Here is a 24415-nt window from a genome sequence, read left to right as displayed (position 1 = left end):
GTGCCTATTAAATTCAGAAGGAAATGTAGTGCCAAATGTCCAAATATAAAAACACAAATTACAGTTGGTTTGGACACCCTGTATGTTTAAACAAACTGCTTACCCTCTCTGTGCCTCATTATCTCTATTTAGTAACCTAGTCTCCTGATCAGAGAAAAAGTTAACCAATTTACAAAGAGAAAGGATTATTTTGAAAAATACCAACAGAATAAACATTTATTCACTACTTTGCAATTTCAGTATTACATTAATTTTTTGCATTTCTATTTTTTGTTTTTGCTGTTTAATCATTCTAGCCTCATTGCAGTAGATACAGGTATTTTTTATTCCCATCTAACAAGATCTGAGGTACAGTTAATTGGATGCTAGTCACATAATATTCTACCTATTTTTTTTTTAAGTAAAATCTCAGGAAAGTAGAAAAAAGTTTGAAATATTTTCTACTTTCTATTTCAAATATTTTATTTCAAATAATAATATAATCAGTAGTCACAAGCCAAGCCAGGGCTAATGAAGTTTAACATAAGGGAGATGAATGAAACTTAGAAAATAAATATTTAAAGATAAGTGTGTGTGTGTGTGTGTGTGTGTGTGTGTGTGTGTGTGTGTGTGTGTACCAACCAAGTAAATTACAAAGGTAGAATAAAACTAACCTGAAAATAAATTTAAAATTAACTCCAAAATGCCAAGAGTGCTCAAGTAATGTAAATCATTGACACATCTTAATCAGATAAGGGGTTCTGGATTTTGGCTTGGAGACCTAGGGACATGTTTCAGTGTAGTAGTCAACATGCAGTCAGCACCACAACCTGTCTGATACTGTTTGGCTGTGTCCCCACCCAAATTTCATCTTGAACTGTAGCTCCCATAAACCCCACGTGTCATGGGAGGGACCTGGTGGGAGGTAATTGAATCATGGGGGTGGCTGCCCCATGCTGCTGTTCTTGTGATAGTGAGTGAGTTCTCACAAGATCTGATGGTTTTATAAGGGGCTTTTCCCCCTTTGCTCGGCACTTCTCTCTCCTGCTGCCATGTGAAGAAGGATGTGTTTGCTTCCCCTTCTGCCATAATTATAAGTTTCCTGAGGCTTCCTCAGCCATGCAGAACCATGAGCCACTTAAACCTCTTTCCTTTATAAATTACCCAGTCTCAGGCAGTTCTTTAAGGCAGTGGAGAATGGACTGATGCAGTAAATTGGTACTGAGATACCTTATAAGGTATCTGAAAATGTGGAAGCAACTTTGGAACTGGGTATCAGGCAGAGACTGGAACAGTTTGGAGGGCTCAGAAGAAGAGAGGACGATGTGGAAAAGTTTGGAACTTCTTAGAGACTTGGAGGGATCAGAAGACAGGAAGATGATGGAAAGTTTGGAACTTCTTAGAGGTTTGTTGAATGGATATGACCAAAATGCTGATAATGATAAGGACAATGAAGTCCAGGTTGAGGTGGAAGTCCAGGCTCAGATGGAGATGAGGAACTTGTTAGGAACTGGAGCAAAGGTGATTCTTGTTATGCTTTAGCAAAGAGACTGGTGGCATTTTGCCCCTGCCCTAGAGCTCTGTGGAACGTTGAACTTGAGACAGATGATTTAGGTTATCTGGCAGAAGAAATTTCTATGCAGCAAAACATTCAAGAGGAAGCAGAGCAAAAAAGTTTAGAAAATTTGCAGCCTGATAATGCAATACTAAAGAAAAACCCATTTTTTGAAGAGAAATTCAAGCCAGCTGCAGAAATATTCATAAATAATGCATATATACAGCCACACGTATCTGAACAAGATGCCAAATGTTAATCATTAAGGCAATGGAGAAAATGTCTCTAGGCCATGTCAGAGGTCTTCACGGCCACCCCTCCCATCACAGGCACAAAAGCCTAGCAGGGAAAAATGGTTTCCTGGGCTAGGCTCAGGGACCCCTGCTCTGTGCAGCCTCAGGACATGGTACCCTACATCCCAGTTAATTCAGCTCTAGCTGTGACTAAAAGAGGTCATTGCTTCAGAGGGTGCAAGCACCAAGCCTTGGCAGCTTCCATGTGATGTTAAGTCTGTGGGTGCACAGAAGTCAAGAATTGAGGTTTGGGAACCTCCACCTAGATTTCAGAGGACATAAGGAAATGCCTGCATGTCCAAGCAGAAGTTTGCTGCAGGGGCAGAGCCCTCATGGAGAACCTCTGCTAGGGCAGTGTGGAAGGGAAATACGGGGCTGGAGCCCCCGCAGAGAGTCTGCACTGGGGCACTGCCTAGTGGAGCTGTGAAAAGACGGCCACCATCCTCCAGACCCCAGAATGGTAGATCCACCAACAGCTTGCACCATGTGCCTAGAAAAGCCAAGAAACTCAATGCCAGCCCATGAAAGCAGCCAGAAGGAGTCTGTACCCTGCAAAGCCACAGGGGTGGAACTGCCCAAGACCACAGGAGCCTATCTCTTGCATCAGCATGACCTGAATGTGAGACATGGAGTCAAAGGAGATCATTTTGGAACTTTAAGGTTTAATGACTGCCCTATTGGAATTCAAACTTGCATGGGACCTGCAGTTCCTTTGTTTTGGGCAATTTCTCCCATTTAGAATGGGTGTATGTACCCAATGCATGTACTACCATTGTATCTAGGAAACAACTAACTTGCTTTTAATTTTACAGGCTCATAGGTGGAAGAGACTTGCCTTGTCTCAGATTAGACTTTCGACTTGGTCTTTTGGGTTAATGCTGGAATGAGCTAAGACCTTGGGGGACTGTTGGAAAGGCATAATTGCGTTTTGAAATATGAGGGCATGAGATTTGGAAGGGGCCAGGAGTGGAATGATATGATTTGGCAGTGTCCCCACCAAAATCTCATCTTATATTTTAGCTCCTATAATCCCCATGTGTCCTGGGACGGATCCAGTGGGATGTAATTGAATCATGGGGGCGGTTACCCCCATGCTGTTCTCATGATAGTGAGTGAGTTCTCACAAGATGTGATGGTTTTATAAGTGGCTTTTCTCCTTTGCTCGGCACTTCTCTCTCCTTCCACCATGTTAAGAAGGACGTGTTTGCTTTCCCTTCTGCCATGATTGTAAATGTCCTGAGGCCTTCCCAGCCATGTGGAACTGTGAGTCAATTAAACCTCTTTCCTTTATAAATTACCCACTCTCAGGCAGTTCTTTATAGTAGTGTGAGAACGGACTAATACACTGCCACTGAAGCCACGTGTATCTGAATCACCCGTCAGGGCACTCCAGGGTCAGCAGTCCAACAGGATGTGCCCATCTCTACAGCTGCAGCTTCGGTGAGGGCACCCTGCACTAAGGAAAGTTGGTAACTTCAGGCAAGCCTTTTGAATCTATTCGCGTTACATGGGTGTCTTCCAGGACCTTCTATGATCCCCTCATTAAAGATACTCTTTTCTCCTCTTTCTTCCATCAGCATCTATTTTCTCTCACCACATTCCTGTTTATTGGTTGTCAGGGTTTGCCATGAGAATAAATTTTTCCATCAACCAGTTCTTACTGTTTTTCTCCCTTCCCTCTTACTTCTCCATCTTTCAAGCCAAATGTATTTTTGAAAAGATCTCTCTCTCTCCACCTCACCATTTCCCATCCAAATATGCAAACAGGGAGTTTTTGAGCAAGTATTCCATGCCCCTGCCCAATTCCCACACCACTGTACCCATTTCTAATTGCCCCGGAGGCCCTAGCAGAGTCAAGAAGCAATTTGTTTGCTGCTGAGGGAAACAATCCAGAGGAAAGCTAGCTGCAGAGAACAATTCTGCTGAGAAAACCAGCACCTCTCTTCTCTAGACAGAAGCCTTGTGGCTCTTCTGATGTCAACACTAAAATATGCTATCTGTGATTTTCAAACTACATACAGGATTGTGAGACTGAGTTCCAGAGAATTGTCTCAAGGGCCACTGAGGGAGGCAGAGGGAAGATGTTAGGCCTTAATCAGACAGATTACCTCCATTTGTATCTATTTTATATAGTGAGAGTCTGTGCAACTCTTTTTTTGTGACACAAAGGGTTTCATCGAGAGAAAGAGGGAGGTGTGATGGAGAGAAGAAAGGTTTGAAAATTCCTGATCTAGACAAAGCCTAAGTCAACACTTCTGTAATTTGTTAGTTTCCCAGAAACTCCTAAGGGAAGACCTTTGATTTGGGAAAACTCACAGTGTTCATCCGGAGTCGTGACCTTCGTGAACGTAGCATTGGGGCCCTCGCCAGCACTAGTGAATGGAGTAACGAAAAACTCATAGAAGGATTCTGGCTTTAGGTTGTCCACAATCAATGCCTTTTCTTCTGGGTTGTCAATTTTGTATTTGCAACATTCTGAACCATCTGTGATTTTTAAATGTTTTTTTTTTTAAGGAAAAAAATACTGTATTAAAAGTGTGGTAAACATCTTGTGAGAGAGTTGGACACTAATACTCTTGTTAACTCAGCACCATCAATATGTTTAAACCAAACAAAAATCAAATCATAATTTCATCACCATAGGCACACCAGGTAAAATGTTCAGGAGATGGCACAAAAAGCAGAAAATCCACTGAACAAGGGGTACTAGTGATCCAGCCAAAGCATACAAATCTGCAAGAAACAGTAAGAGTTTGCAAGGGGCTTAAAAATAAATTGGAACAATGCTCAATAAAGCGAAAAAAAAGAGGAAAGTTTCATAAAGAGCAGGTTTTCTTAAGGAGCTGGTGGTGCTTCAGATGCTTCTAAAAATACCAGGTCATATTGTTTTTTAAGTAAGTTAAAATGCTGTCCCACCCCCACCATCTTGCTCACCCTACTAATTTGCTTAAGAACACCTTTTCAGTATAAAGTCATGCAAGAAGGGAATTCAGCCTGGCCACAGTCTAAGATGGCAGCCATTATTTTCAATGATTTCAAATAATGAGATCTTGAAAGAATAAATAAACAAATCAAAAATAGATGTCACCTGAAAGAACTGCCTTTTGAAATCGTGGGTGGCACTGCCTCGCCTTGGATTTCAGATAGACATGGTACCCTTGTATAAAACCAGGTTGAGATTCAGTAGAGTAATCTTTCCAACTCAGAGTGAAGGAGTGGGATGTCAACATATCTACCAGCACGTGAGGGTTGTCTGAAGGAGCTAGGAAAAGAAGTTGGGATAAGAGAAAAGTCATGATTTGGAAACAGTCTCAGAATATTCATGTCAACTAATAGAAGAACCGTAGCCAGCTCCAGAGGTTGTAAGAGCTTATGCCGAGTTAAGGAGTTTTATCTGTTTCTCTAGAGGATTTGTGCCTTGACATAGTTTATGTGAGCTGTGAAGGAGTTGAGCAATCTTGTTCAAGTCTTGCCTTTCACAGATGAAGAATGGACATGCAGAGACTAAATAACTTGCACAAGCTCACATAGCCCCCCCAAAAAAAGAAAGAAACTAAAGTCTAAAAAAAAAAAGAGACTTAATTCTGTTCTTAAATTCGAAACGGTGTTTGAAAAAAGACTCAACCACAGAACCTACTAAAGTGAGGAAGAAGGGAGGAAGTGAAAGTGGAAGGATTATGTTCAAAGAGGCAAGTGGGGCGATTTGATGAACTAGATCTAGTTCCCAGGTTGTGGCAGTGCCCAGTTATCCAAGTGTCACTGAAAAACAATCCAAGAATGTTTACTTTGAAGGCTTTGCTGAGGCTGTTTTCCCACACACGCTTATGCACAGTTGGACTGTGCACACGAAGTCACACACCTCCTGCCCACTCTGAGCCAACTGTAAACTGTGGATCCACTCCTGCTAAAGGAAGAACCCCTGAGAACTGGTCTGATTTGTGTGAACAATTAAGCACCCACCTGAAGAAGGAGAATAAGCAACCCCATGGGAGGATCAAAAATCCCCTCCACTGCTGGTGGGACAGTGGTGACATTTCTAGGGGGTGATTTCACAACATGTATGTAAAGTCTTAAAAATTATGAAAGAAATGAAAAAGATATTTTAAAAGTTGAAACCCTTTGATTCCAGCATCCTATCTTTAAGACATCATTTACAAACCATTGTTATGGATTTGGACAAAGATTAGCTAAAACAATGATTATTCACATAGGGTATAAGAGACTAAACAAAGGAAGAAAGAGAGACTTAGCAATGAGAATGAAAATGTTTTATGTTTGTATGATTAAAAATTAATTTTAAAAACCCAATAGCCAGAGTAAATGGGATATCAAAAAGCGGGTATGATGCCGACACCTTCCTAAACCCAAAGCTAGGAATCTATGAATTGTTCTGAACAAGTCTGCACATGGGGCACATGAAATGCTTTAAACTTACCAAGTTCCTGAGAGTATCCTGTTTTTTTCTCTAATAAACAAGCAATCCTTTTTGTAGATAACCCATAGATTCTGAAGTCGTATCGAACTCCTGGCCTAAAAGCATCTAGGGAAGAAAAGTCAACAGATTTTTAATAACAGAATGACATTTCCTAATTCTGAAAAAGAAAAATGATGAAAAGGCGTGGCACGGTGGCTCACACCTGTAATCCCAGCACTTTGAGAGGCTGAGGTAGGCAGATCACTTGAGGCCAGGAGTTGGAGACCAGCGTGGCCAACATGGTGAAACCCTATCTCTACTAAAAACAGAAAAATTATTAGCCAGATGTAATGGTGGGCACCTGTAATCCCAGCTACTGGGGAGGCTGAGGCAGGAGAATCGCTTGAACTCAAGAGGCAGAGGTTGCAGTGAGCTGATATCAAGCCACTGCACTCCAGCCTGGGTAACAGAGCGACAGTCTGTCTTCCAACCCTTCCCCCTCCCCCCTACAAAAGAATGAAAAATAAATTTGTGTTCCCCTAATAATTGCCTTTCAGGAATTTTGCATTTTATCCCCACCATATTCCCTCCTTCCATGAAGCCTTGGAGTCCTCCATGCTGCAAACACCTGGCCCCACTGTCTTGTCTCCAGCAAAGCCTGCAGGGATTAGCCTCTGCAGTGTTCTTTGAAGCAAGAGCTCTCAAACATGCCTGTGTATCCATGTGCACACAACTGGGTGCAGAATCAGACCAGACACAGAAAACCATTCAAGCCCTTCTTTGACTCCAAATCCCCCTCTGGTTACTTGTCTTCCCTCTTCCCATTAAAGCCAATAGTCTTGAAAGCTTTGCTTCCACTTCCTCATTTCCCCATTACACTTATACCTCTGCAATCTCCTTCCAGAACCCACCACACCACTGAAACTGGCGAAGCTTTGATCATCCTCTGAACAGGGACATTTCCCACACCTTTCCATGAGCCCAGCAGATGGCGCCACCCACCCCTCCAGCTCAAGCCACACAAATGGGCACTCTTGTGTCTGCTAAACTAGCAAATCTTCACATTACAAATCCAATGTGGGAGGTAAGAGAACAAGTTCTACATGTTCTATTGAAACTGAAGGCTGATGATCGATTCTCATCAACTATATGTCCTAAACATCTTCCAAATCCATGCAATTCTCTGCTTTTGTAAAAGCTCTCTGGACAACTGTTACAACGTCCCTCTGCCATTCGAGACTATGCACTAATTTAGAGAAACAAGTTTAGGAAAACCATGAAAATCAATTCCCATCTCATGTGCAGATATTCTCTGCAAAAGGAGATTTAAAGGTTGAGTTTTAGAACATATTCTTGTAACATCTGAACTCCTAACACCCATGCTGGATTTGTCGTTTCAAAATTATTAGCTGAGCCCAGTCAAAGTCTGTGAAGTAGTCCAGAAATCCCACTTGAACTTGCTTCAAGGTGAATATAGCAATGCGATGATATGGAAGGTTCTTCTTACCTGTGCTAATGACTGTGCTTGTGGTATTGGGACCTACATTCTTCCACTGGAGCACATCCTGGGGATGGTCACACCAGTCCACAACATAGCCTATAACATCTCCAGGCTGGGGTTTCCAAGACAGAGAGAATCCACCCTCTGTGCCTGCAATTCTTTCTTCCTCAACCTCTTCTGTATATAAACAAATAGAGCAATGCTCCAGACTTAATTAACTGTAAATTGTTTTAAGTATGTAAGGTAGAAAGTAGATACATACATGCACGGTATCTAGTAGGTAACAGACCTCCACTTCAATAGTTACAGGTGCTTGGGTGGGGGATGTTTTCATGGGTGAGTTCCTGCCTCTTACTTCCCGGCAAACATTCACACCTGCCCTTCAGATGCCCATCATGTTGGCCTTCTGAAGTCCAACCAGACTTCAGCACCTAGGACAGGGGCCAGCAAACTACCACCAGGATGATTCCAGCCTCTGAGGGTTGCTTTCATATGACCCTTGAGCTAAGAATGGTTCTAAGACATTTTAAGAGTTGTAAAAATACAAATAAACCAAAAAAGAAGGCATATAATAAAATATGTAATGGAGACTATATGACCTGCAAAAATGTTTGCCATCTGCCCCTTTACCACAAAATTTGTTGATCCTTGATCTAGAATCTGGTATTGGGTACTGGATCTGCTTCAAAAATTACCTGTTGAATGAATAACTAATGCAGGTTAATTCTCCCACAGTAATATCAGTTGCTCCTAAACTAAATACTGCTTCTGAGATGTGTTACGGGTAGGAATTGAGTAGAAGACAAAAAAGAAGAAAATATTCAGGTATATAAAAAGTTGGGTTATATAAGGATATGCACACAGTTTATGACTAACGCTGCCATCTCAATAGATTTTATATGTTAAAGTAGGTTTCCTGATGTCTGACAATTGGAAAAAGGGTAACATGGCCTCAGGGGACTACCAGTTCTACTGAGTTTCAACAGGGATATACCTTATCCTTGAGGCATGAGAATTTCTCCTCTTTCTACAGACTTACACTAAGAACTGGTTTATTGTTTGTCTGTAATTCACATTTAGCTGGGCCTCCTGTATTTTATCTGGCAATCCTAATTACAACTGAATAGTGGTGCGAAAACCACTGATTCACTTTTATAGGGCATCAAAATATCATCCAGCTGGGGGCACCCAAAGGAATGTGTAGCTCTAGGTATAAGGTAAAAGCCCATGAGGGCTTTATAGATCCCATCCACATGGCTTCCCTGCTTTCCTCCATCAAGCAGACAAATGCCCCACACATATTAAGGCTTGACATTTTTCACTTGACTTATTAATACTTAGCAAAATTTAACTCCAAACCCAGGGTTGAAACTCTTAGAAAGCTGCTTCTTTAAACTGAAAACACATTTTGAGAGATAGAGGCAGATCAAAGAGTAGGGGAATCTTTTTGTCAGTCATTCGCACCCTAGTGTGAATTAGCTTAACCTTATTGATTTTCTCATAGTACATGAGTGACTTTATACATGCTGGTGATGTAGAAACAAGGAGCACTTAAGGATAGCTAGCTGGAGCCTCACACCAGAAGGTCTAGGCATCTGAAGGCAGGGCATGGGGATGAAGGGTATGGTAGGAGACCCCAAAATATATAATTGCTCTCAGCAGTGTTGCTTTGAACTGGTCTCTGCCTTCCTCAGGAGAGGCCAGTACCAGCTCCCCAAGGCTGAATGAAATGCCCCCTTTTCCTGTTCAGATCCTAATGAAGTCAGAATATAACTTCTTTCTCTAATATAGTTCTTCAGAAAACAGAGGTTACACTAAACAACTCCTAAACCAACTCCTAGAGTTTTTCTTCTATGGCACAATATAATTTATTTTCCTCATGTGATACATACTGGATAGTTCTTTTGAAAACATAAAAATAAAACAACAACATCCTCTAATCCAACTCAGTTAACCCAAATTTAAGCTGAACTTGAATAAATAAATATCATAGAACCTACCATAACATCATAAGCAGGGTCTGGAAATTTTAATAGCAGGAGCCAAAGGGTGATATTATTACAAGGTTCATGAATGATCCTAGCATGCCACTGCCCGACTGCATTATGTGTGCCCATGTGTGTATCATCTCATAGTGTGTAACTGTGGGGTTGACTCTTTTTATGGCTCTCTAAGAAGGAAATTAATATCACTATTGATTTGGCATGTAGGGCAAGGGCATTCCACCTTGTTTGCTCTTTCATAGGCAAGAGATTAGCCAGTTATTATCTTTTATTCTACAAAGTTGGCAGAGCCCCTGGTGAAAGCTGATGCCAGTTCTGATGATCTCTGGAAATATTCATGGGCTCTTTCCAGGTGCAAAGACTGACAACACTTTTTACAAAATAGTAAATGCAATTCCTATTTCACAAGCCACAAAGATCATAAATAGTAACTCCAATTTTCAGTGGTAACTGTGGTTGGGGTTGCATTTACTTGAATAAACTTCAGATAATTTCCCAAGTATGTTGAAGAATCCCCTGGACAGAAATATCCTGAGCCATGGCTGAAGTCTCCCCACACTGAGGGGACTGTCCCACTGAAACATGTTGACACACCTGGCCCAAAAGTAAATGGCTATTTGGTGACTAGACATTTTGTCTTCCCAAGTTACTGTTTTCTCAATGTATCCATCACCACTTAATAACGTCATCAACATTTTCCTAGAGAATAAAAACAAAACAAAAAGCAAAACAAACTCACTGTTTTCAGGGTCCGCAGAGATGACTATTATAGAAGCAGGAGAAGCGCCCACACTGTTGTTAGCTGTGACGCAGATTTGGTAGGAACACCTGTCGAGGATTAGTTTTGTGCTGTTGGCTGGTGCCGGAATGGAACGGAGCTCTGACCTGGACGGTTTGTCTAGGTTTTCTACAACTACATTATAGAACAGGATCTTTCCATTGGCATGCAGTTTTGATAATGGCTGAAAAAAACATTGATAAACATTTTTAAATGGATTTTAATTGAAAGGAATTTGTACAACTCCTTTTTCATCTTTTCTGTCCCTCAACTCCTTTATATACGCACACCCACCAGAAAATTCAAACAGCTTAATAGAGAAAATAACTCTCTCAACCAAGTCTGAAATCAGACATTCAAATCTAACTGAAGGTGAGTAGAGAAGAGGACCATTTGGAGATAAAAGCCTCAAGAGCATTATGTGTCCTGAGAAGAGGGCTCAGACCAGAATCACAAGGAATAGACTCTTTAACCTGGTGGAAAAAAGAATGTGAGGGGTAGTCAAGGGCAGAAAAGCAATGAGAACAAACAGCACCACCCTGGGACCCTGCAGGAGGAGCCTGGGTACTGGCCTCATTCCACCTCCAGCTGTATTGTCCCCATGCAGCTGTACAGGGATGAGCTGCTCTCCATACCCAGAGTCCTCCTCTGGAAGGCTCAGTTTGCAGAGAAATTCTTGCTCACACAGTCCCAAGCCCATTCTCAGGGTCTGTTCCTCAGGCCTCCTCTCCCCTGGCATGTGTACCACCAGACCTGAGAGTGGGCTGGGAGTGGCTATCTGCTTGGGGTATGGACAGAACCCAGACATGCAGACTGGCATGCCCACATGTCTGTGCACAGAGATTCTTGCAGAGTGTGCAAAACTAAAGGTGAAAAAAATAAAGTGGGGTAGGTTGAGACCAGAGTCAACTCTCCCAGCATCACCATGTTTCGGTGTGAAATTGACGCATCACTGAGTTCAGAATACAAACCTGGCCTTCCAGGTTGTCATGAAGGTGTATTAGGCAAGATAGAAGGATAAAATTTATTTTATATTACAATTTTTAAGCTTGATTTATAATTTTAAAACATAAATAGTATGAATGTTTAAATATGTGTAACTTTTAACTATCTTATGTCGTTGTTTACTTACATCTTTGCCCTGGGCCCTGCAAGAGTCAGGGCTGGCCTGAGTTGAAGTTGCGGAGAAGGTTCTACCAATCAGAACTGGCTGTCGGTTGCATGAGCTGTCAAAGGGGTGGAGTGGGATTCCTCTACTAGGTAAGAAATTCTATCGGATGAATGCGAAGATCCCTCCCAGTTGGGACACTGGACCAATCAACAGTTCTCCAGAGGAAGACACATTTGTTTCCACAAATGTGGCTTTTAGAAACAATCACACTTTTGGAATCTGCACATCTTACCTTCCAGAATAAGGTCACAGTATGATTTCCTGGCTCTGAGTTCACACTTCTCCAGACATCAGGGGCCTCTGACGGAGCTGAAATTAACCAAAGAAAAGCCCTTGGGTCATAATATGTATGTAACGCAATACGCTCAACCTTTTTCTAGGTTGGTCAAGGACATGACAATTACCTGTCTAACCTGAGGCTTGCCTCTCCCCTTTTTGCTCTCTGTGACTTCTACCCACTGGTCCACAGCCACACTGCTCACTCCTCACTAGGTGCACATAGTACAGGGCTTTATAAAAAGGTCAGCTGCCTCTGAAAGCCTTTATAAACATCAAGCCATAGAACTACCAAATAATTTTGGAATAATTCATCCATTAGACCAATTCCAGATGAGTTAGGTAAATTTCCCCTTTTCTTACTTTCTAGGCAGCAGACCTTTGCTACTTACTTGCCTCATTTGTGATGGACAGAGACACACTGATGGGGAGCCCGCTAGGGGCAGGAAGCGTTCTTTCTCACGTTCATGACACCCATGGCTGGTCCGCTCACTGGAATGCTGGTCTCCCTCCACTGGGAAGGCCTCATTCCACTCCTCCTCCCAGCACCCGGCCTGTGGCTGGGTCACCTGCTTGCTGTGGACACTTGAGGCACCTGCAGCACCCAGCATTTCTTCTATCGTGGCTCTCACCATGCTGTTTTAGAATAATGTGCTTCCTTGTCTCTCTGTCAATAAACCATAGGATCCCTGGGGCCAAGGGCTTTGAAACTCCAGCATCTGCCTCAGGGCCTGGCACTTTGTGAAACTTCTACAAACTGTTTGAATAAAAACCAAACTTCAAAGGAACTCAGAAAACAATCTGCTTCAATGTCCCAATCTTTTCTTGTCTCCATCCCTCACTCAGAAATCTTTGTAAACAGATTGACTGAGTGATTTTGCATCTAAATCCGCATTTGCTCAATCAACTTATCATGAGGAAAGGTCTTTAAATCCAAGGCAACTCTGGGTACCTATGTATAAAACCATTTAGGGGATCTCTTTTACACATAATTATAGCTAATATTTACAGAGGGGCTACTAGATGCCAGCCAAGTTCCAAATGTTTTGCATATATTAACTCATTTAATCCTCATAACACTTCTATGGGGCAGGTATGATTATTTACCCCATTCTCCAGATAAGGAAACTAAGACCCAGAGAAGGTAAGTTAATTTCTTAAATCACTCAGGTGAAAGTAAAAGTGAAGCCAAGATTTGAACTCAAGGTAGTTAGGGTCTGGTCATTCCACTATTCACCTTTAGAAAATGGATGGTCAATTGAAGACTCAGCTTGCATGACAAGTTCAACAAAATTCTCTTTAAAAAAAAACTCAGCAATGGAAAAATAATGACATCAGTGCAATTTATTTTAAAATCTTAAAAAAGGAACACATTTTAATCACTGATTGATAAAAATATTATGAAAGTCCTATTAAGATGAGTACATCTTTTAGTTTGTAAATTGTTTTGCTGGATTTATGTAATACTCTGTATTCCACACAAAATCAAATTTTCTACTGATACAATTTTGTCATGGTATGACATTCACAAGAATAGTACAACAAAAAGTAGTCAAAAGAGAATTTAAAACATTCACAAGCCACAAGAAATATCAGGCTTTAACTGCTGAAGATATAGATGACCCAATAAAAGCACATCCATGGAGACAAACAAGAAAGGGACTCACAGGTATTGATGTCATTCTGCAACTGAGCCCTAACAGCATATATCATTTTTAAATCCAGACTTAAAAAACATCTTCATCTCTCTACTCAATCACATTTTGTGAATGTACTGCTTCAGCTTTCTGAATTTGAAAATACAACTATAGCATGTCTCCTATGACTTTTATTTTTAATGTTTACTTTGAAACTTCCCTTTAATTCTTAAAGATAGCTTGAATATTTTAGCATAGCCCCTAATAAAAATAATTGAATTAAATTCAAGTATCTAATTAAGAGAGTTAATAGTAATGGCTACAAACCTAAAAAACTCTTGTGATAACAAAAATCAATTTAAATATAAGATGTGGTACAGAGTTGTTAGTTTAAAATCTAATGGTTTAATAGTCCAGATTCCATTTTAGAGTAATGATATAAAATCCAAATTACTTATTAATAGGTTCCTTAACTTTATATGAATTATTTTTCTTCCAACTCTTCCAACTTTTCTTCCAAATCTCAGTTTGCCAAATCACAAATTTGATTTTAATCAGAGAAAAACATCCTTTTTGGAAGGTGCAAATCAGTATTTACTAAATGTTTACCAGTCTACTATCATTGATAGGGTTTACTACATTTCAGTATATAGCCCAGTGCTGTCAAAGTTTTGAGAAATTGTGATTTCATTAAATTACAGTTTGGTTATCAAAACATAACTTCAAAGTCCGTCACCTGAGTGCTACTTTAACTTTCAGACTTCTTTGTGCATGCTATTATGTTCTTGAAAGTAATTTAGCATATTTCCATATAACTCATTCATGTGAAACCATAGTCAATACTTCATTATTCAGTAGTTAATAATCAAACTTCAGTGAATCATATCCCTCCCTATTACATTTTATTTTCCTTTGAAATACTTTTTAAAAACTTCCTAGAAACTTTTTATAATTTAAAGTTTTATTTTAGAGTCAGGGAGTACATGTGCATGTTTGTTACATGGATATATTGTGCAATGCTGAGGTTTGGAATACGAATGATCCTATCACCCAATTGTGGGCATAGAACCCAACAGTTACTTTTTCAACCCTTGCCCCCTCCCTTCCTTCCCAGTCCCCAGTGTCTATTATTTCTATCTTTATTTTCATGAATACCCAATATTTAGTTCCCACTTAAAAGTGAGAACATGCAGTATTTCGTTTTCTGTTCCTGCATTAATTCACTTAGGATAATGGCCTCCAGCTACATCCATGTTGCTGGGAGGAACATTATTTCATTATTTATTATGGCTGTGTAGTATTCCATGGTGTATATGTACCATATTTTCTTTATCCAATCCACCATTGATGGGCACCTAGGTAGATGCCATGTCTTTGCTATGGTGAATAGTGCTGTGATGAACATATACGTGTTGGTAGAATGATTTATTTTCTTTTGGATATATACCCAGTAATGGGATTTTTGGGTGGAACAGTAGCTCTGTTTTGAGAAATCTCCAAATTGCTTTTTACGAAGGTTGAACTAATTTATATTCCCACCAACAGTGTATAAGTGTTCCCTTTTCCCTGCGGCTTCCCCAGCATCTGTTGCTTTTTGACTTTTTAATAATAGCCATTTTGACTGGTATCCTCATTAGAAAAGGCAATAGGTGCACAGAGAAGCTCAAGAGAATACTTGTGAGCACAGACATAGAAGATGACCATCTATCAGCCAAAGAAAGTGGCCTCTGAGAAACAACTTCAGCCAACAACTTGATGTCAGATTTCTAACCTCCATAATTATGAGACACTACATTTCTCTTGTTAAAGTTCTTCTCTCTGTGGTACTGTGTTATTAAAGCCCTAGAAAACTGTTACAACCTATTAATACACATGGAATATATTCCCTGCAGCATGGTTGAAATGAAAACAGAGTTTTATTATGTCAGGCTCCACTTGCATTTGAGAGCTGAAGCACTGTGGAAAGTGGCCTCCCTTAAGAAATATTATGAAGACACGTGAAGAAGGCTCCTGCCCTGATGGGGCTACAGGGATGACTTCTGTGAGATGACACATTGCAAGCAAATGCATACAGTAGCTTAAGCTTCCCCTTTTTTGTGTATCACCTCCTTTTGTGTAAAAACTTTCTTGTAAGAACATTGGCTATTAATACTTAGAGAAGGTCTAGCAGGGCAGTGGTGCTGACTGCTACAGAAGCTACCTGGGGTTGTTAAAGAATAAAAACAGTAACAACGTGCAAAGATTTTTAAAAATAGCCTTTCTGATTGATGTAAGATGTTGTCTCATTGTGATTTTAATTTGCCTTTTTCTGATGATTGGTGATGTTGAGCATTCTTTCTTTTTTGTTTTTTTTGGCTGCTCGTATGTCTTCAGAACTCTCCGTTCATGTCTTTTCTCCACTTTTTTTTTAATTTTTAGATAGGGTCTCGCTCTGTCACCCAGGCTGGAGTGCAGTGGCGCCATCTCCGCTCACTGCAAGCACCGCCTCCCAGGTTCACGCCATTTTCCTGCCTCAACCTCCCAAGTAGCTGGGACTACAGGCGCCCGCCACCACGGCCAGCTAATTTTTTGTAGAGACGGGATTTCTCCGTGTTAGCCAGGATGGTCTCGATCTCCTGACCTCGTGATCCACCCCCCTCAGTCTCCTGAAGTGCTGGGGACCGCACCCAGCCCTTATGCCCTCTTTTTAATGGGGTTGTTTGCTTTTTGCTTGTTGAATTAAGTTCCTTATAGATTCTAGAAATTAGATGTTTGGGCCAGGCGCGGTGGCTCAAGCCTGTAATCCCAGCACTTTGGGAGGCCGAGACGGGCGGATCACGAGGTCAGGAGATCGAGACCATCCTGGCTAACACGGTGAAACCCCATCTCTACTAAAAAATACAAAAAAAAAACTAGCCTGGCGCAGTGGCGGGCGCCTGTAGTCCCAGTTACTCGGGAGGCTGAGCCAGGAGAATGGCGTAAACCCAGGAGGCGGAGCTTGCAGTGAGCTGAGATCCAGCCACTGCACTCCAGCCTGGGTGACAGAGCGAGACTCCCTCTCAAAAAAAAAAAAGAAAGAAAGAAATTAGATGTTTGTTAGATGCATAGTTTACAAATAATTTCTCACATTCTGTAGGTTATTGCTTACTCTTTTGATAGCTTCTTTTGTGGTTCAGTAGCTCTTTAGTTTAATTAAGTCCCACATGTCAATTTTTGTTTTTGTTGCAATTTCTTTTGAAGACTTAGTCATAAATTATTTCCCAAGGCCAATGTCCAGAATGGTGTTTCCTAGGTTTTCTTCTAGGATTCCTATAGTTTGAGGTCTGATATTTAAATCTGCATTCATCTCAAGTTAATTTTTTGTACATAGTGAAAGGCAGAGGTCTAGTTTCATTCTTCTATATATAGCTAGCCAGCTATCCCAGCATCATCTATTGAATTAGGAGTCCTTTCCCCATGGATTATTTTTGTTGACTTTGTAGATCAGATGGCTGTAGGTGTGTAGTTTTGTTTCTGGGTTCTCTATTCTGCTGGATTGGTCTATGTGACTGTTTTTGTACCGGTACCATGTTTTGGTTACTGTAATCTTGTAGCATAGTTTGAAGTTGGGTAATGTGCTGCCTATTGCTTTGTCCTTTTTGCTTAGAAATGCTTTGGCTATACAGGCTCTTTTTTGTTTCCATATCAAGTTTTTGAATAGTTTTTTTCTATTTCTGTGAAAAATAACATTGATAGTTTCATAGAAATAGCATTGAATCAGTAGATTTCTTTGGGGAGTCTGGTCATTTTAATGATATTGATTCTTCCAATCTGTGAGCATGGAATATTTTTCTATTTCTTTGTGTCATCTATGATTTCTTTCAGCAGTGTTTTCTAGTTCTCCTTGTAAAGATCCTTCACCTCCTTGGTTAAATGTATTACTAGGGGTTTTTGTGTATGTGAGTATTGGAAGTGGGATTGCGTTCTTGACTTGGGTCTCAGCTTGAATCTTATTGGTGTATAGAAATACTACTGATTTTTATACATTGATCTTGTATCCTGAAACTTTGCTGAAGTTTTTTTTTTCAATCAGATCTAGGAGCTTTTATGCAGAGACTAGGGGGTTTTCTAGATATACAATCATATCACCTGCAAACAGAGATATTTTGACTTCTGACTTCCTCTTCTTCTATTTGGATGCCTTTTCTTTCTTTCTCTTGCCTGATTGCTCTGGCTAGGACTTCCAGTATTATATAGAATAGGAGTGGTGAAAGTGGGCATCCTTGTCTTATTCCAGTTCTCAAAGGGAATGCTTCCAGCTTCAGCCCATTTAGTATGATGTTGGCTGTGGATTTGTCATAGATGGTTCTTATTTTGAGGTACGTTCCTTCAACACCTGGTTTGTTGGAGCTTTTAACATGAATGGATGTTGAATTTTATCAAAAGCTTTTTCTGCATATATTGAGATGATTGTGTGGCTTTTGTTTTCAGTTCGGTTTATGTGACGAATCACATTTAGTGATTTGTGTATGCTGACACAACCTTGAATCCCAGGGATAAAGCCTACTTGATTGAGGTGGATTAGCTTTTTGATGTGCTGCTGGATGTGGATTGCTAGTATTTTGTTGAGGATTTTTGCATCTGTGTTCATCAAAGATATTGACCTGAAGTTTTCTCTTTTTGTTGTGTCTCTACCAGGTTTTGGTGTCAGAATGATGCTGGCCTCATAGAATGAGTTTGGGAGGAGTCCCCCCTCCTCAGATTTTTTTGGAATAGTTTCTGTAGGAATGGTACCAGCTCTTTATACCTCTGATAGAATTCGGCTATGAATGCATGTGGTCCTGGGCTTTTTCTGGTTCCTAGGCTTTTTGTTACTGATTCAATTTCAGATCTCATTATTGGTCTGTCCAGGGATTCAATTTCTTCCTGGTTCAATCTTGAGAGGCTGTATGTTTCCAGGCTGTATGTTTTCTAGTTTGTGTCCAAAAAGGTGTTCATAGTAATCTCTGAGAGTTTTTGTATTTCTATGGGGTCAAGTGGTAACATCCTCTTTGATATTTCTGATTGTGTTTATTTGGATCTTCTCTCTTTATTCTTTATTAGTCTAGGTTGTGATCTATGAAACCTATTCTTTTTAATAACTCCTCGATCATTGATCTTTTGTATAGTTTTTTGCATCTCAATTTCGTTCAGCTCAGCTCTAATTTTAGTTATTTCTTGTCTTCTGATAGATTTGGTTTTGGTTTGCTCTTGTTTCTCTAGTTCTTCAAGGTGTGATGTTGGATTGTTAATTTGAGATCTTTGTTGCCCAGGCTGGAGTGCAGTGATGCAATCTTGGCTCACTGCAACCTCCACCTCCTGGGTTCCAGCAATTCTCCTGCCTCAGCCTCCCAAGTAGCTGGGACTACAGGCACGTGCCACCACGTCTGGCTAATTTTTGTAGTTTTCAGTAGAGATGGGGTTTCACCATACTGGCCAAGCTGGTCTCAAACTCCTGACCTTGTGATCTGCCCACCTTGGCCTCCCAAAGCGCTGGGATTACAGGCATGAGCCACTGCACCCAGCTGAAACTTTACTCTTAACATGGCTTTGCTGTGTCTCAGAGATCCTGGTATATTGTTATCTTTCTTATTAGTTTCAAAGAATTTCTTAATTTCTGCCTTAATTTCATTGTTTACTCAAAAGTCATTCAGGAGCAGGTTGTTTAATTTCCATGTAATCGGGTGGTTTTGAGTGATTTTCTTAGTACTCGTTTCTGTTTTTATTCTGCTGTTGCCTGAGAGTGTGTTTGGTATTATTTCAGGTTTTTTGAATTTGCTGAGGATTGTTTTATGTCTAATTGTGTGTTCAGTTTTAGAGTATATGCCATGTGCAGATGAGAATAATGTATATTTGTTTTGGGGTGCAGAGTTCTGTAAGCCCATTTGGTCAAGTGTCAAGTTGAGGTCCTTAATATCTTTGTTAGTTTTCTGCCTTGATAATCCATGTAATACTGTCAGCAAAATGTTGAAGTCTCCCACTATTATTATGTGGTTATCTAAGTCTCTTTGTAGGTCTCTAAGAACTTACTTTATGAATCTGGGTGCTCCTGTGTTAGGTGCATATATATTTAGGATAGTTAAGTCCTCTTGTTGAATTGAACTCTTTACCATTATGTAATGCCCTTCTTTGTCTTTTCTGATCATTATTGAAATATTTGGATAGAAACTGGAATAGCAACCCTTGCTTTTTTCTTTTTTGTTTTGTTGGTACATTTTTCTGCATCCCTTTACTTTTTAGCCTACTGCTGTCACTGCATGTGATATACATCTCCTGTAGACAGCATACAGTTGGATCTTGCTTCTTTCTCCAACTTGCCACTCTGTGCCTTTTAATTGGGGCATGCAACCTGTGTACATTCAAGTTTAATACTGGTATGTGTGAATTTGATCCTGTCATTGTCTTGTTAGCTGGTTATTATGCAGATTTGATTGTGTGGTTGCTTTATACTCTCAATGATCTATTACTTAAGTCTGTTTTTGTGGTGGTTGGTAATGAACTTCCTTTTTCATATTTAGCACTTCCTTAAGGATCTCTTCTAAGGCAGCTCTGATGGCAGTGAATTCCCTTAGCATTTGCTTGTCTGAAAAGGATCTTATTTCTCATTCACTTATGAAGCTTAGTTTGGCTAGATATGAAATTCTTGGTTGGAATTTCTTTTAAGAATGCTCAATATAGGCCCCCAGTCTCTTGTGGCTTATAGCATTTCTGATGAAAGGTCCACTGTTAGCTTGATGGGGTTCCCCTTGTGGGTGACCTGCCCTGTCTCCCTAGCTGGCTTTAACATTTTTTCTTTCATTTCAACCTTGAAGAATCTGATGACTATGTCTTGGAGATATGGTGTCTTTGGGATGGTCACTTCATATAGTATCTCGCAGGGGTTCTCTGCATTTCCTGAATTTGAATGTTGTCTTCCCCAGTGAGGCTGGGGAAATTTTTGTGAATAATATCCTCAAATATGTTTTCCAAGTTGCTTGCCTTCTCTCCCTCTCTTTCAAGAACACCAATGAGTAGTTGATTTGTTCTTTTTACATAATAATTTTTCTTTATTGTTTTTTCTTTATTTTTGTCTGACTGAATTTTATTGAAGAACTGGTCTTTGAGCTGAGACTCTTTCCTCAGCTTGCATTTGTATTATGAAATTCTTAAAATGAATGATTCAGCTCTATCAGATCAGTTTGATTATTTCTTTAAATGGCCATTTTGTCTTTTATCTCTTGCATCATTTTGCTGTATTCCTTAGATTCCTTGGATTGGGTTTTGACTTTCTCTTGGATGTTGATGATCTTTGTTTCTATGCATATTCTGAATTCTAATTCTGTCATTTTGAACAGGTTAAGAACCATTGCTAGGATGCTAGTGTGGTCTTTGGAGGTAAGAAGATACTCTGGCTTTTTGAGTTGCCAGAGTTCTTGCATTGTTTCTTTCTCATCTGTGTGGGCTGATGCTCCTTTAATCTTTGAAGTTGCTGTCCTTCGGATGAGTTTTTGTTTTGTTTTATGTTTTATGTTCTTTGATGTCCTTGGGGGACATCTGATTTTGGTACAAGGTGGGTTCAGTTGACTGGGTTCCCATCTGGAAGATTTTAAGGGGTCAAGGCTCAGCTTAGCACTCCTGGTCTGCATGCTCTAACTCTGCAGGACTGGTATCAGGCCCTTTGTTCTCTTGCCCCTCAAGGCTAGGAACCTGCTGCACTGGAGGGACTGAAGTATTCTCAGTCTGCTGGCCACAAAACTCCGATGAGTGGTGCAGGCCAAAGCACTTCATCAGGGTAATGGCAGCAGGATCCATGCTCATTCACATGTGCCAGCAGCCAGGGCAGTGCAGTGGGTTGTACGTGCATCAGCTGGGGTAGGGTACCTCTGAGAGTAGGGCTGCAGGGTTCCTGCATGCAGTTGCCCTGGTGGTGGGATGCAGGCAGGGGCAGAAGTGCCAGTGACAGTGCTCGCACTGGTGCTGGCAGTCATAGGGGCAGGAGGCTACCAGTCTTTGTGCATGAGTCTGCACAGGCAGCAGTGGTAGTGTAGGGGTGGGTAGAGTTGCCAGCATCCATGCATGCATTCACACCGACAGTTGTGCTGGCACTGGGAAGGCAGGGCTGTGGTTGTCTGTGTGCTGGTTTGCAGCAGCCACAGTGGCAGCACAGAGGTGGGGGCAGAGTTGCTGGTGTCTGTGTATGCATTTGTGCCAGTGATGGTGTTGGGGGGGGCATGGGGCCATGCACACATTCACACTGGTGGCAGTGTCAGCAGGAGTGGCGGTGGGGTTGCTGGTGTCCATGCACTCTTTCACAACAGAAATGGCAGCACCAGGGGGAGGCAGGGCCACACGTTGCACTTATGCCAGTAGCAGCAGTGGGATATGTGCACATACGAGCCATTGGAGGAGAAGAGGCAAGGTCCACCCACACGTGTGCACTGGCAAAGTGGTGGTGGGGTGGCCATGGACAAGTGCATGCTGGCAAGGTGGAGTTGGGGAGGCTGTGGTCAGGGAAGGCTGCAGGTGGGCTGATGCATGACAGTAGGAGTTGCTCTGCTGGAGCTCTCCAATGGTCAAGTGCCATCAGCCAGCAAAGCAGCTATGGTATGGTCCCCGAGGAAGCACCCTGGTTGGGCATCTGAGGCTGAAACTCCAGCTAGCGTGGCCAGGCTGGAGCCTCAGGAGAGGCCAGCAGACAGGGGACCACTCAGATTGGACTGGTCCCATCTCATGGGTAAGACCCTTCTCCTCTGTCTAGGTCTCATGGTCACCCTACGGCCAAAGTCTCCTAGAGGAGCACGGCAAGGCTTGGGGGATTTGTATCCCTGGCCATGCTCGACTGCAGACATTTCTGCACCAAACCCTCTGGGCTCTGCCCAGAATGCAGCTCTATTCCTACTACCTCTCTAAGAAGCTCTTCCTGCCAGCCCAATTGTCTATGAGGGTTGTGGAGTTTCCTGCTGCCTGGATTCCAAAGGTCCACGGCAGGGGCAGGCTGCCTGTTCAACTCCTTCCTCAGGAGTTCCTGGGGAGTCAAGAACGAGCATGGGTGCTTTGTAGCCCTGCGCAGGGTGTGCAGCTTCCTGACCCTTCAGCCCAGCATCTGCGTTCTCCCTGTGTCCATTCTTAATGTAGGGTTTTCTAGGTATGGAATCATATCGTCAGCAAAGAGAGACAGTTTGACTTCTTTTCCTTTTGGGATGTGTATCTCTTGCCCGATTCCTCTGGCTAGAACCTCCAACTTCTATTTCTTAAATATGATTTCTGCATACTAAAATGGTTTTAAAAAATTGGGCTGCTAAGTGTGAAAGTGTTAAATAGCAACTGTCATGAAATTAACAAAATTTAACAAAACTAAGGTGTTTCTAATATTAAAAAATAAATTTTCTATTTTTTTTAGTTTTTGGTTTGTGAGAGGACAAGTAATTTTTTATCTGATTCAGAACATGTCTTTGAAAGAAGAACTGTTTTGGAACATAACATAAAAATGTATCTCTCCATCTTATAAAAATTTAGTCTTTTTTGCCTAATAACTGACATTTAAGTTTTTTATTTTAGTTGCTGACTCAACACTTTATGCTTAAGTTAAAGGTGACTGTATGTTTTTAAATTTATTAAAGCAGATTTGAATTAGCTAAATAAGCCATTGGAGAAGCCAATATTAAATTTAAAACTTTATTGAAATACTCAGGGACAATATCTAAGCTCAATGCAAAATCTTCAGCTGGCTTGTAAATTACTATTTATAACAAAAAAGTGCTACAATACAGTTAATAGCACTACATTTTATAAACAACATCGTTTGTACTATCATATCATTTAACTCAATGTCTGCTCACTATTATACTTACGCATGATTATAATACATATAAACATGGGAGTTTTCCAGCATTAAGCAAAGCGCGATCAGAAATAATAAAAAATTCCTATACGTTCACCTTCAGTAGATTCCTATCATTTTCTTGTCATCATCAAAAGCAAAGTTAAGTGTTTTCAAGATGCTGGATTATTACTGTAATCCAAAAGAAACTCTATTCTTGTGCCATCTTCCCTTTTTACATAATTTTAGTTATGTTGGAATAAATTTAAAAAAAAACAGAAAACGTAAAGCAAAATAATAAAAATTCTTTTCTAAAACACACTGAGGAAAATGCACCATTCATCTCAGGAACAGGGCCTTCCAGAACAAAGATTATTGAGGACCCTGTACCCCTAGGAAAAACTACTGGAGTCTCAATGGGCTTGAGGACGGGCAGGCACCACCAGGGAAGTGGGGAGGCCTGCAGAACTTGACTAATGACCATCCTCATGTGTGGATTCTGATTAGCTGCGCCCACCACCCCCAAATTAGAGTTACTGCTTTAAAATGGTCCTCCCAGAATGAAACAGAAAAAGTTCTGCCAGCTGCCATACACAAATAAGAATAATAATAAAATACATATGTATAATCCTTCCTTTGGCAGTAAAATAGCCAGGACTTGAATCAACAAGATCCGGAGGTTGTAATAACACCAAGAGAGAGAACACACGGAACTGAGCTCTGCGTAAGGGTGGAGCTCTGGTGTCAGGCTGCCTGGACATGAGTCGCAGCTCAGTCAGTGCCTGGCTGGGCCGGTTAAATTACTTAATCTTTCTGTGCACTGATATCCTCCGGCACAAAATGAGGATAATAAGAGCACCTACTGCATGTCGTCAGGATGAAGAGAGGAGCACAGAGGGCCCTTCGAGCTGTGTATGGCTCACAGTAAATGTTAACTCCTATGATTTTTTTTTTTTTTTTTTTTTTGAGATGGAGTCTTGCTCTATCACCCAGGCTGGAGTGCAGTGGCACG

At 41.0% G+C, this 24415-nt stretch overlaps 1 protein-coding gene across 16 annotated transcripts in view; it reads right to left on the bottom strand.

Annotated features, from left to right (window-relative positions):
- Positions 1–24415, bottom strand: part of OSMR (oncostatin M receptor) — a 95598-nt gene that overhangs the window by 6171 nt on the left and 65012 nt on the right. For 11 of the 16 annotated variants that reach the window (XM_073993340.1, XM_073993341.1, XM_045393652.3 and 8 more), the window contains 6 exons: positions 11927–12003; positions 10485–10707; positions 7749–7919; positions 6263–6367; positions 4916–5089; positions 4144–4311 (listed from right to left, as the gene is read on the bottom strand). In XM_073993340.1, the coding sequence (XP_073849441.1) occupies positions 4144–4311; positions 4916–5089; positions 6263–6367; positions 7749–7919; positions 10485–10707; positions 11927–12003 (918 nt within the window). The remainder of the gene's footprint in view (positions 1–4143; positions 4312–4915; positions 5090–6262; positions 6368–7748; positions 7920–10484; positions 10708–11926; positions 12004–24415) is intronic. The other 5 variants (XM_045393656.3, XM_073993335.1, XM_073993337.1 and 2 more) reach the window with 1 other exon arrangement.

The sequence above is a fragment of the Macaca fascicularis genome, chromosome 6, assembly GCF_037993035.2.
Source record: "Macaca fascicularis isolate 582-1 chromosome 6, T2T-MFA8v1.1".
Lineage (NCBI taxonomy): Eukaryota > Metazoa > Chordata > Mammalia > Primates > Cercopithecidae > Macaca > Macaca fascicularis.
This window is presented reverse-complemented; position numbering and strand designations above follow the sequence as displayed.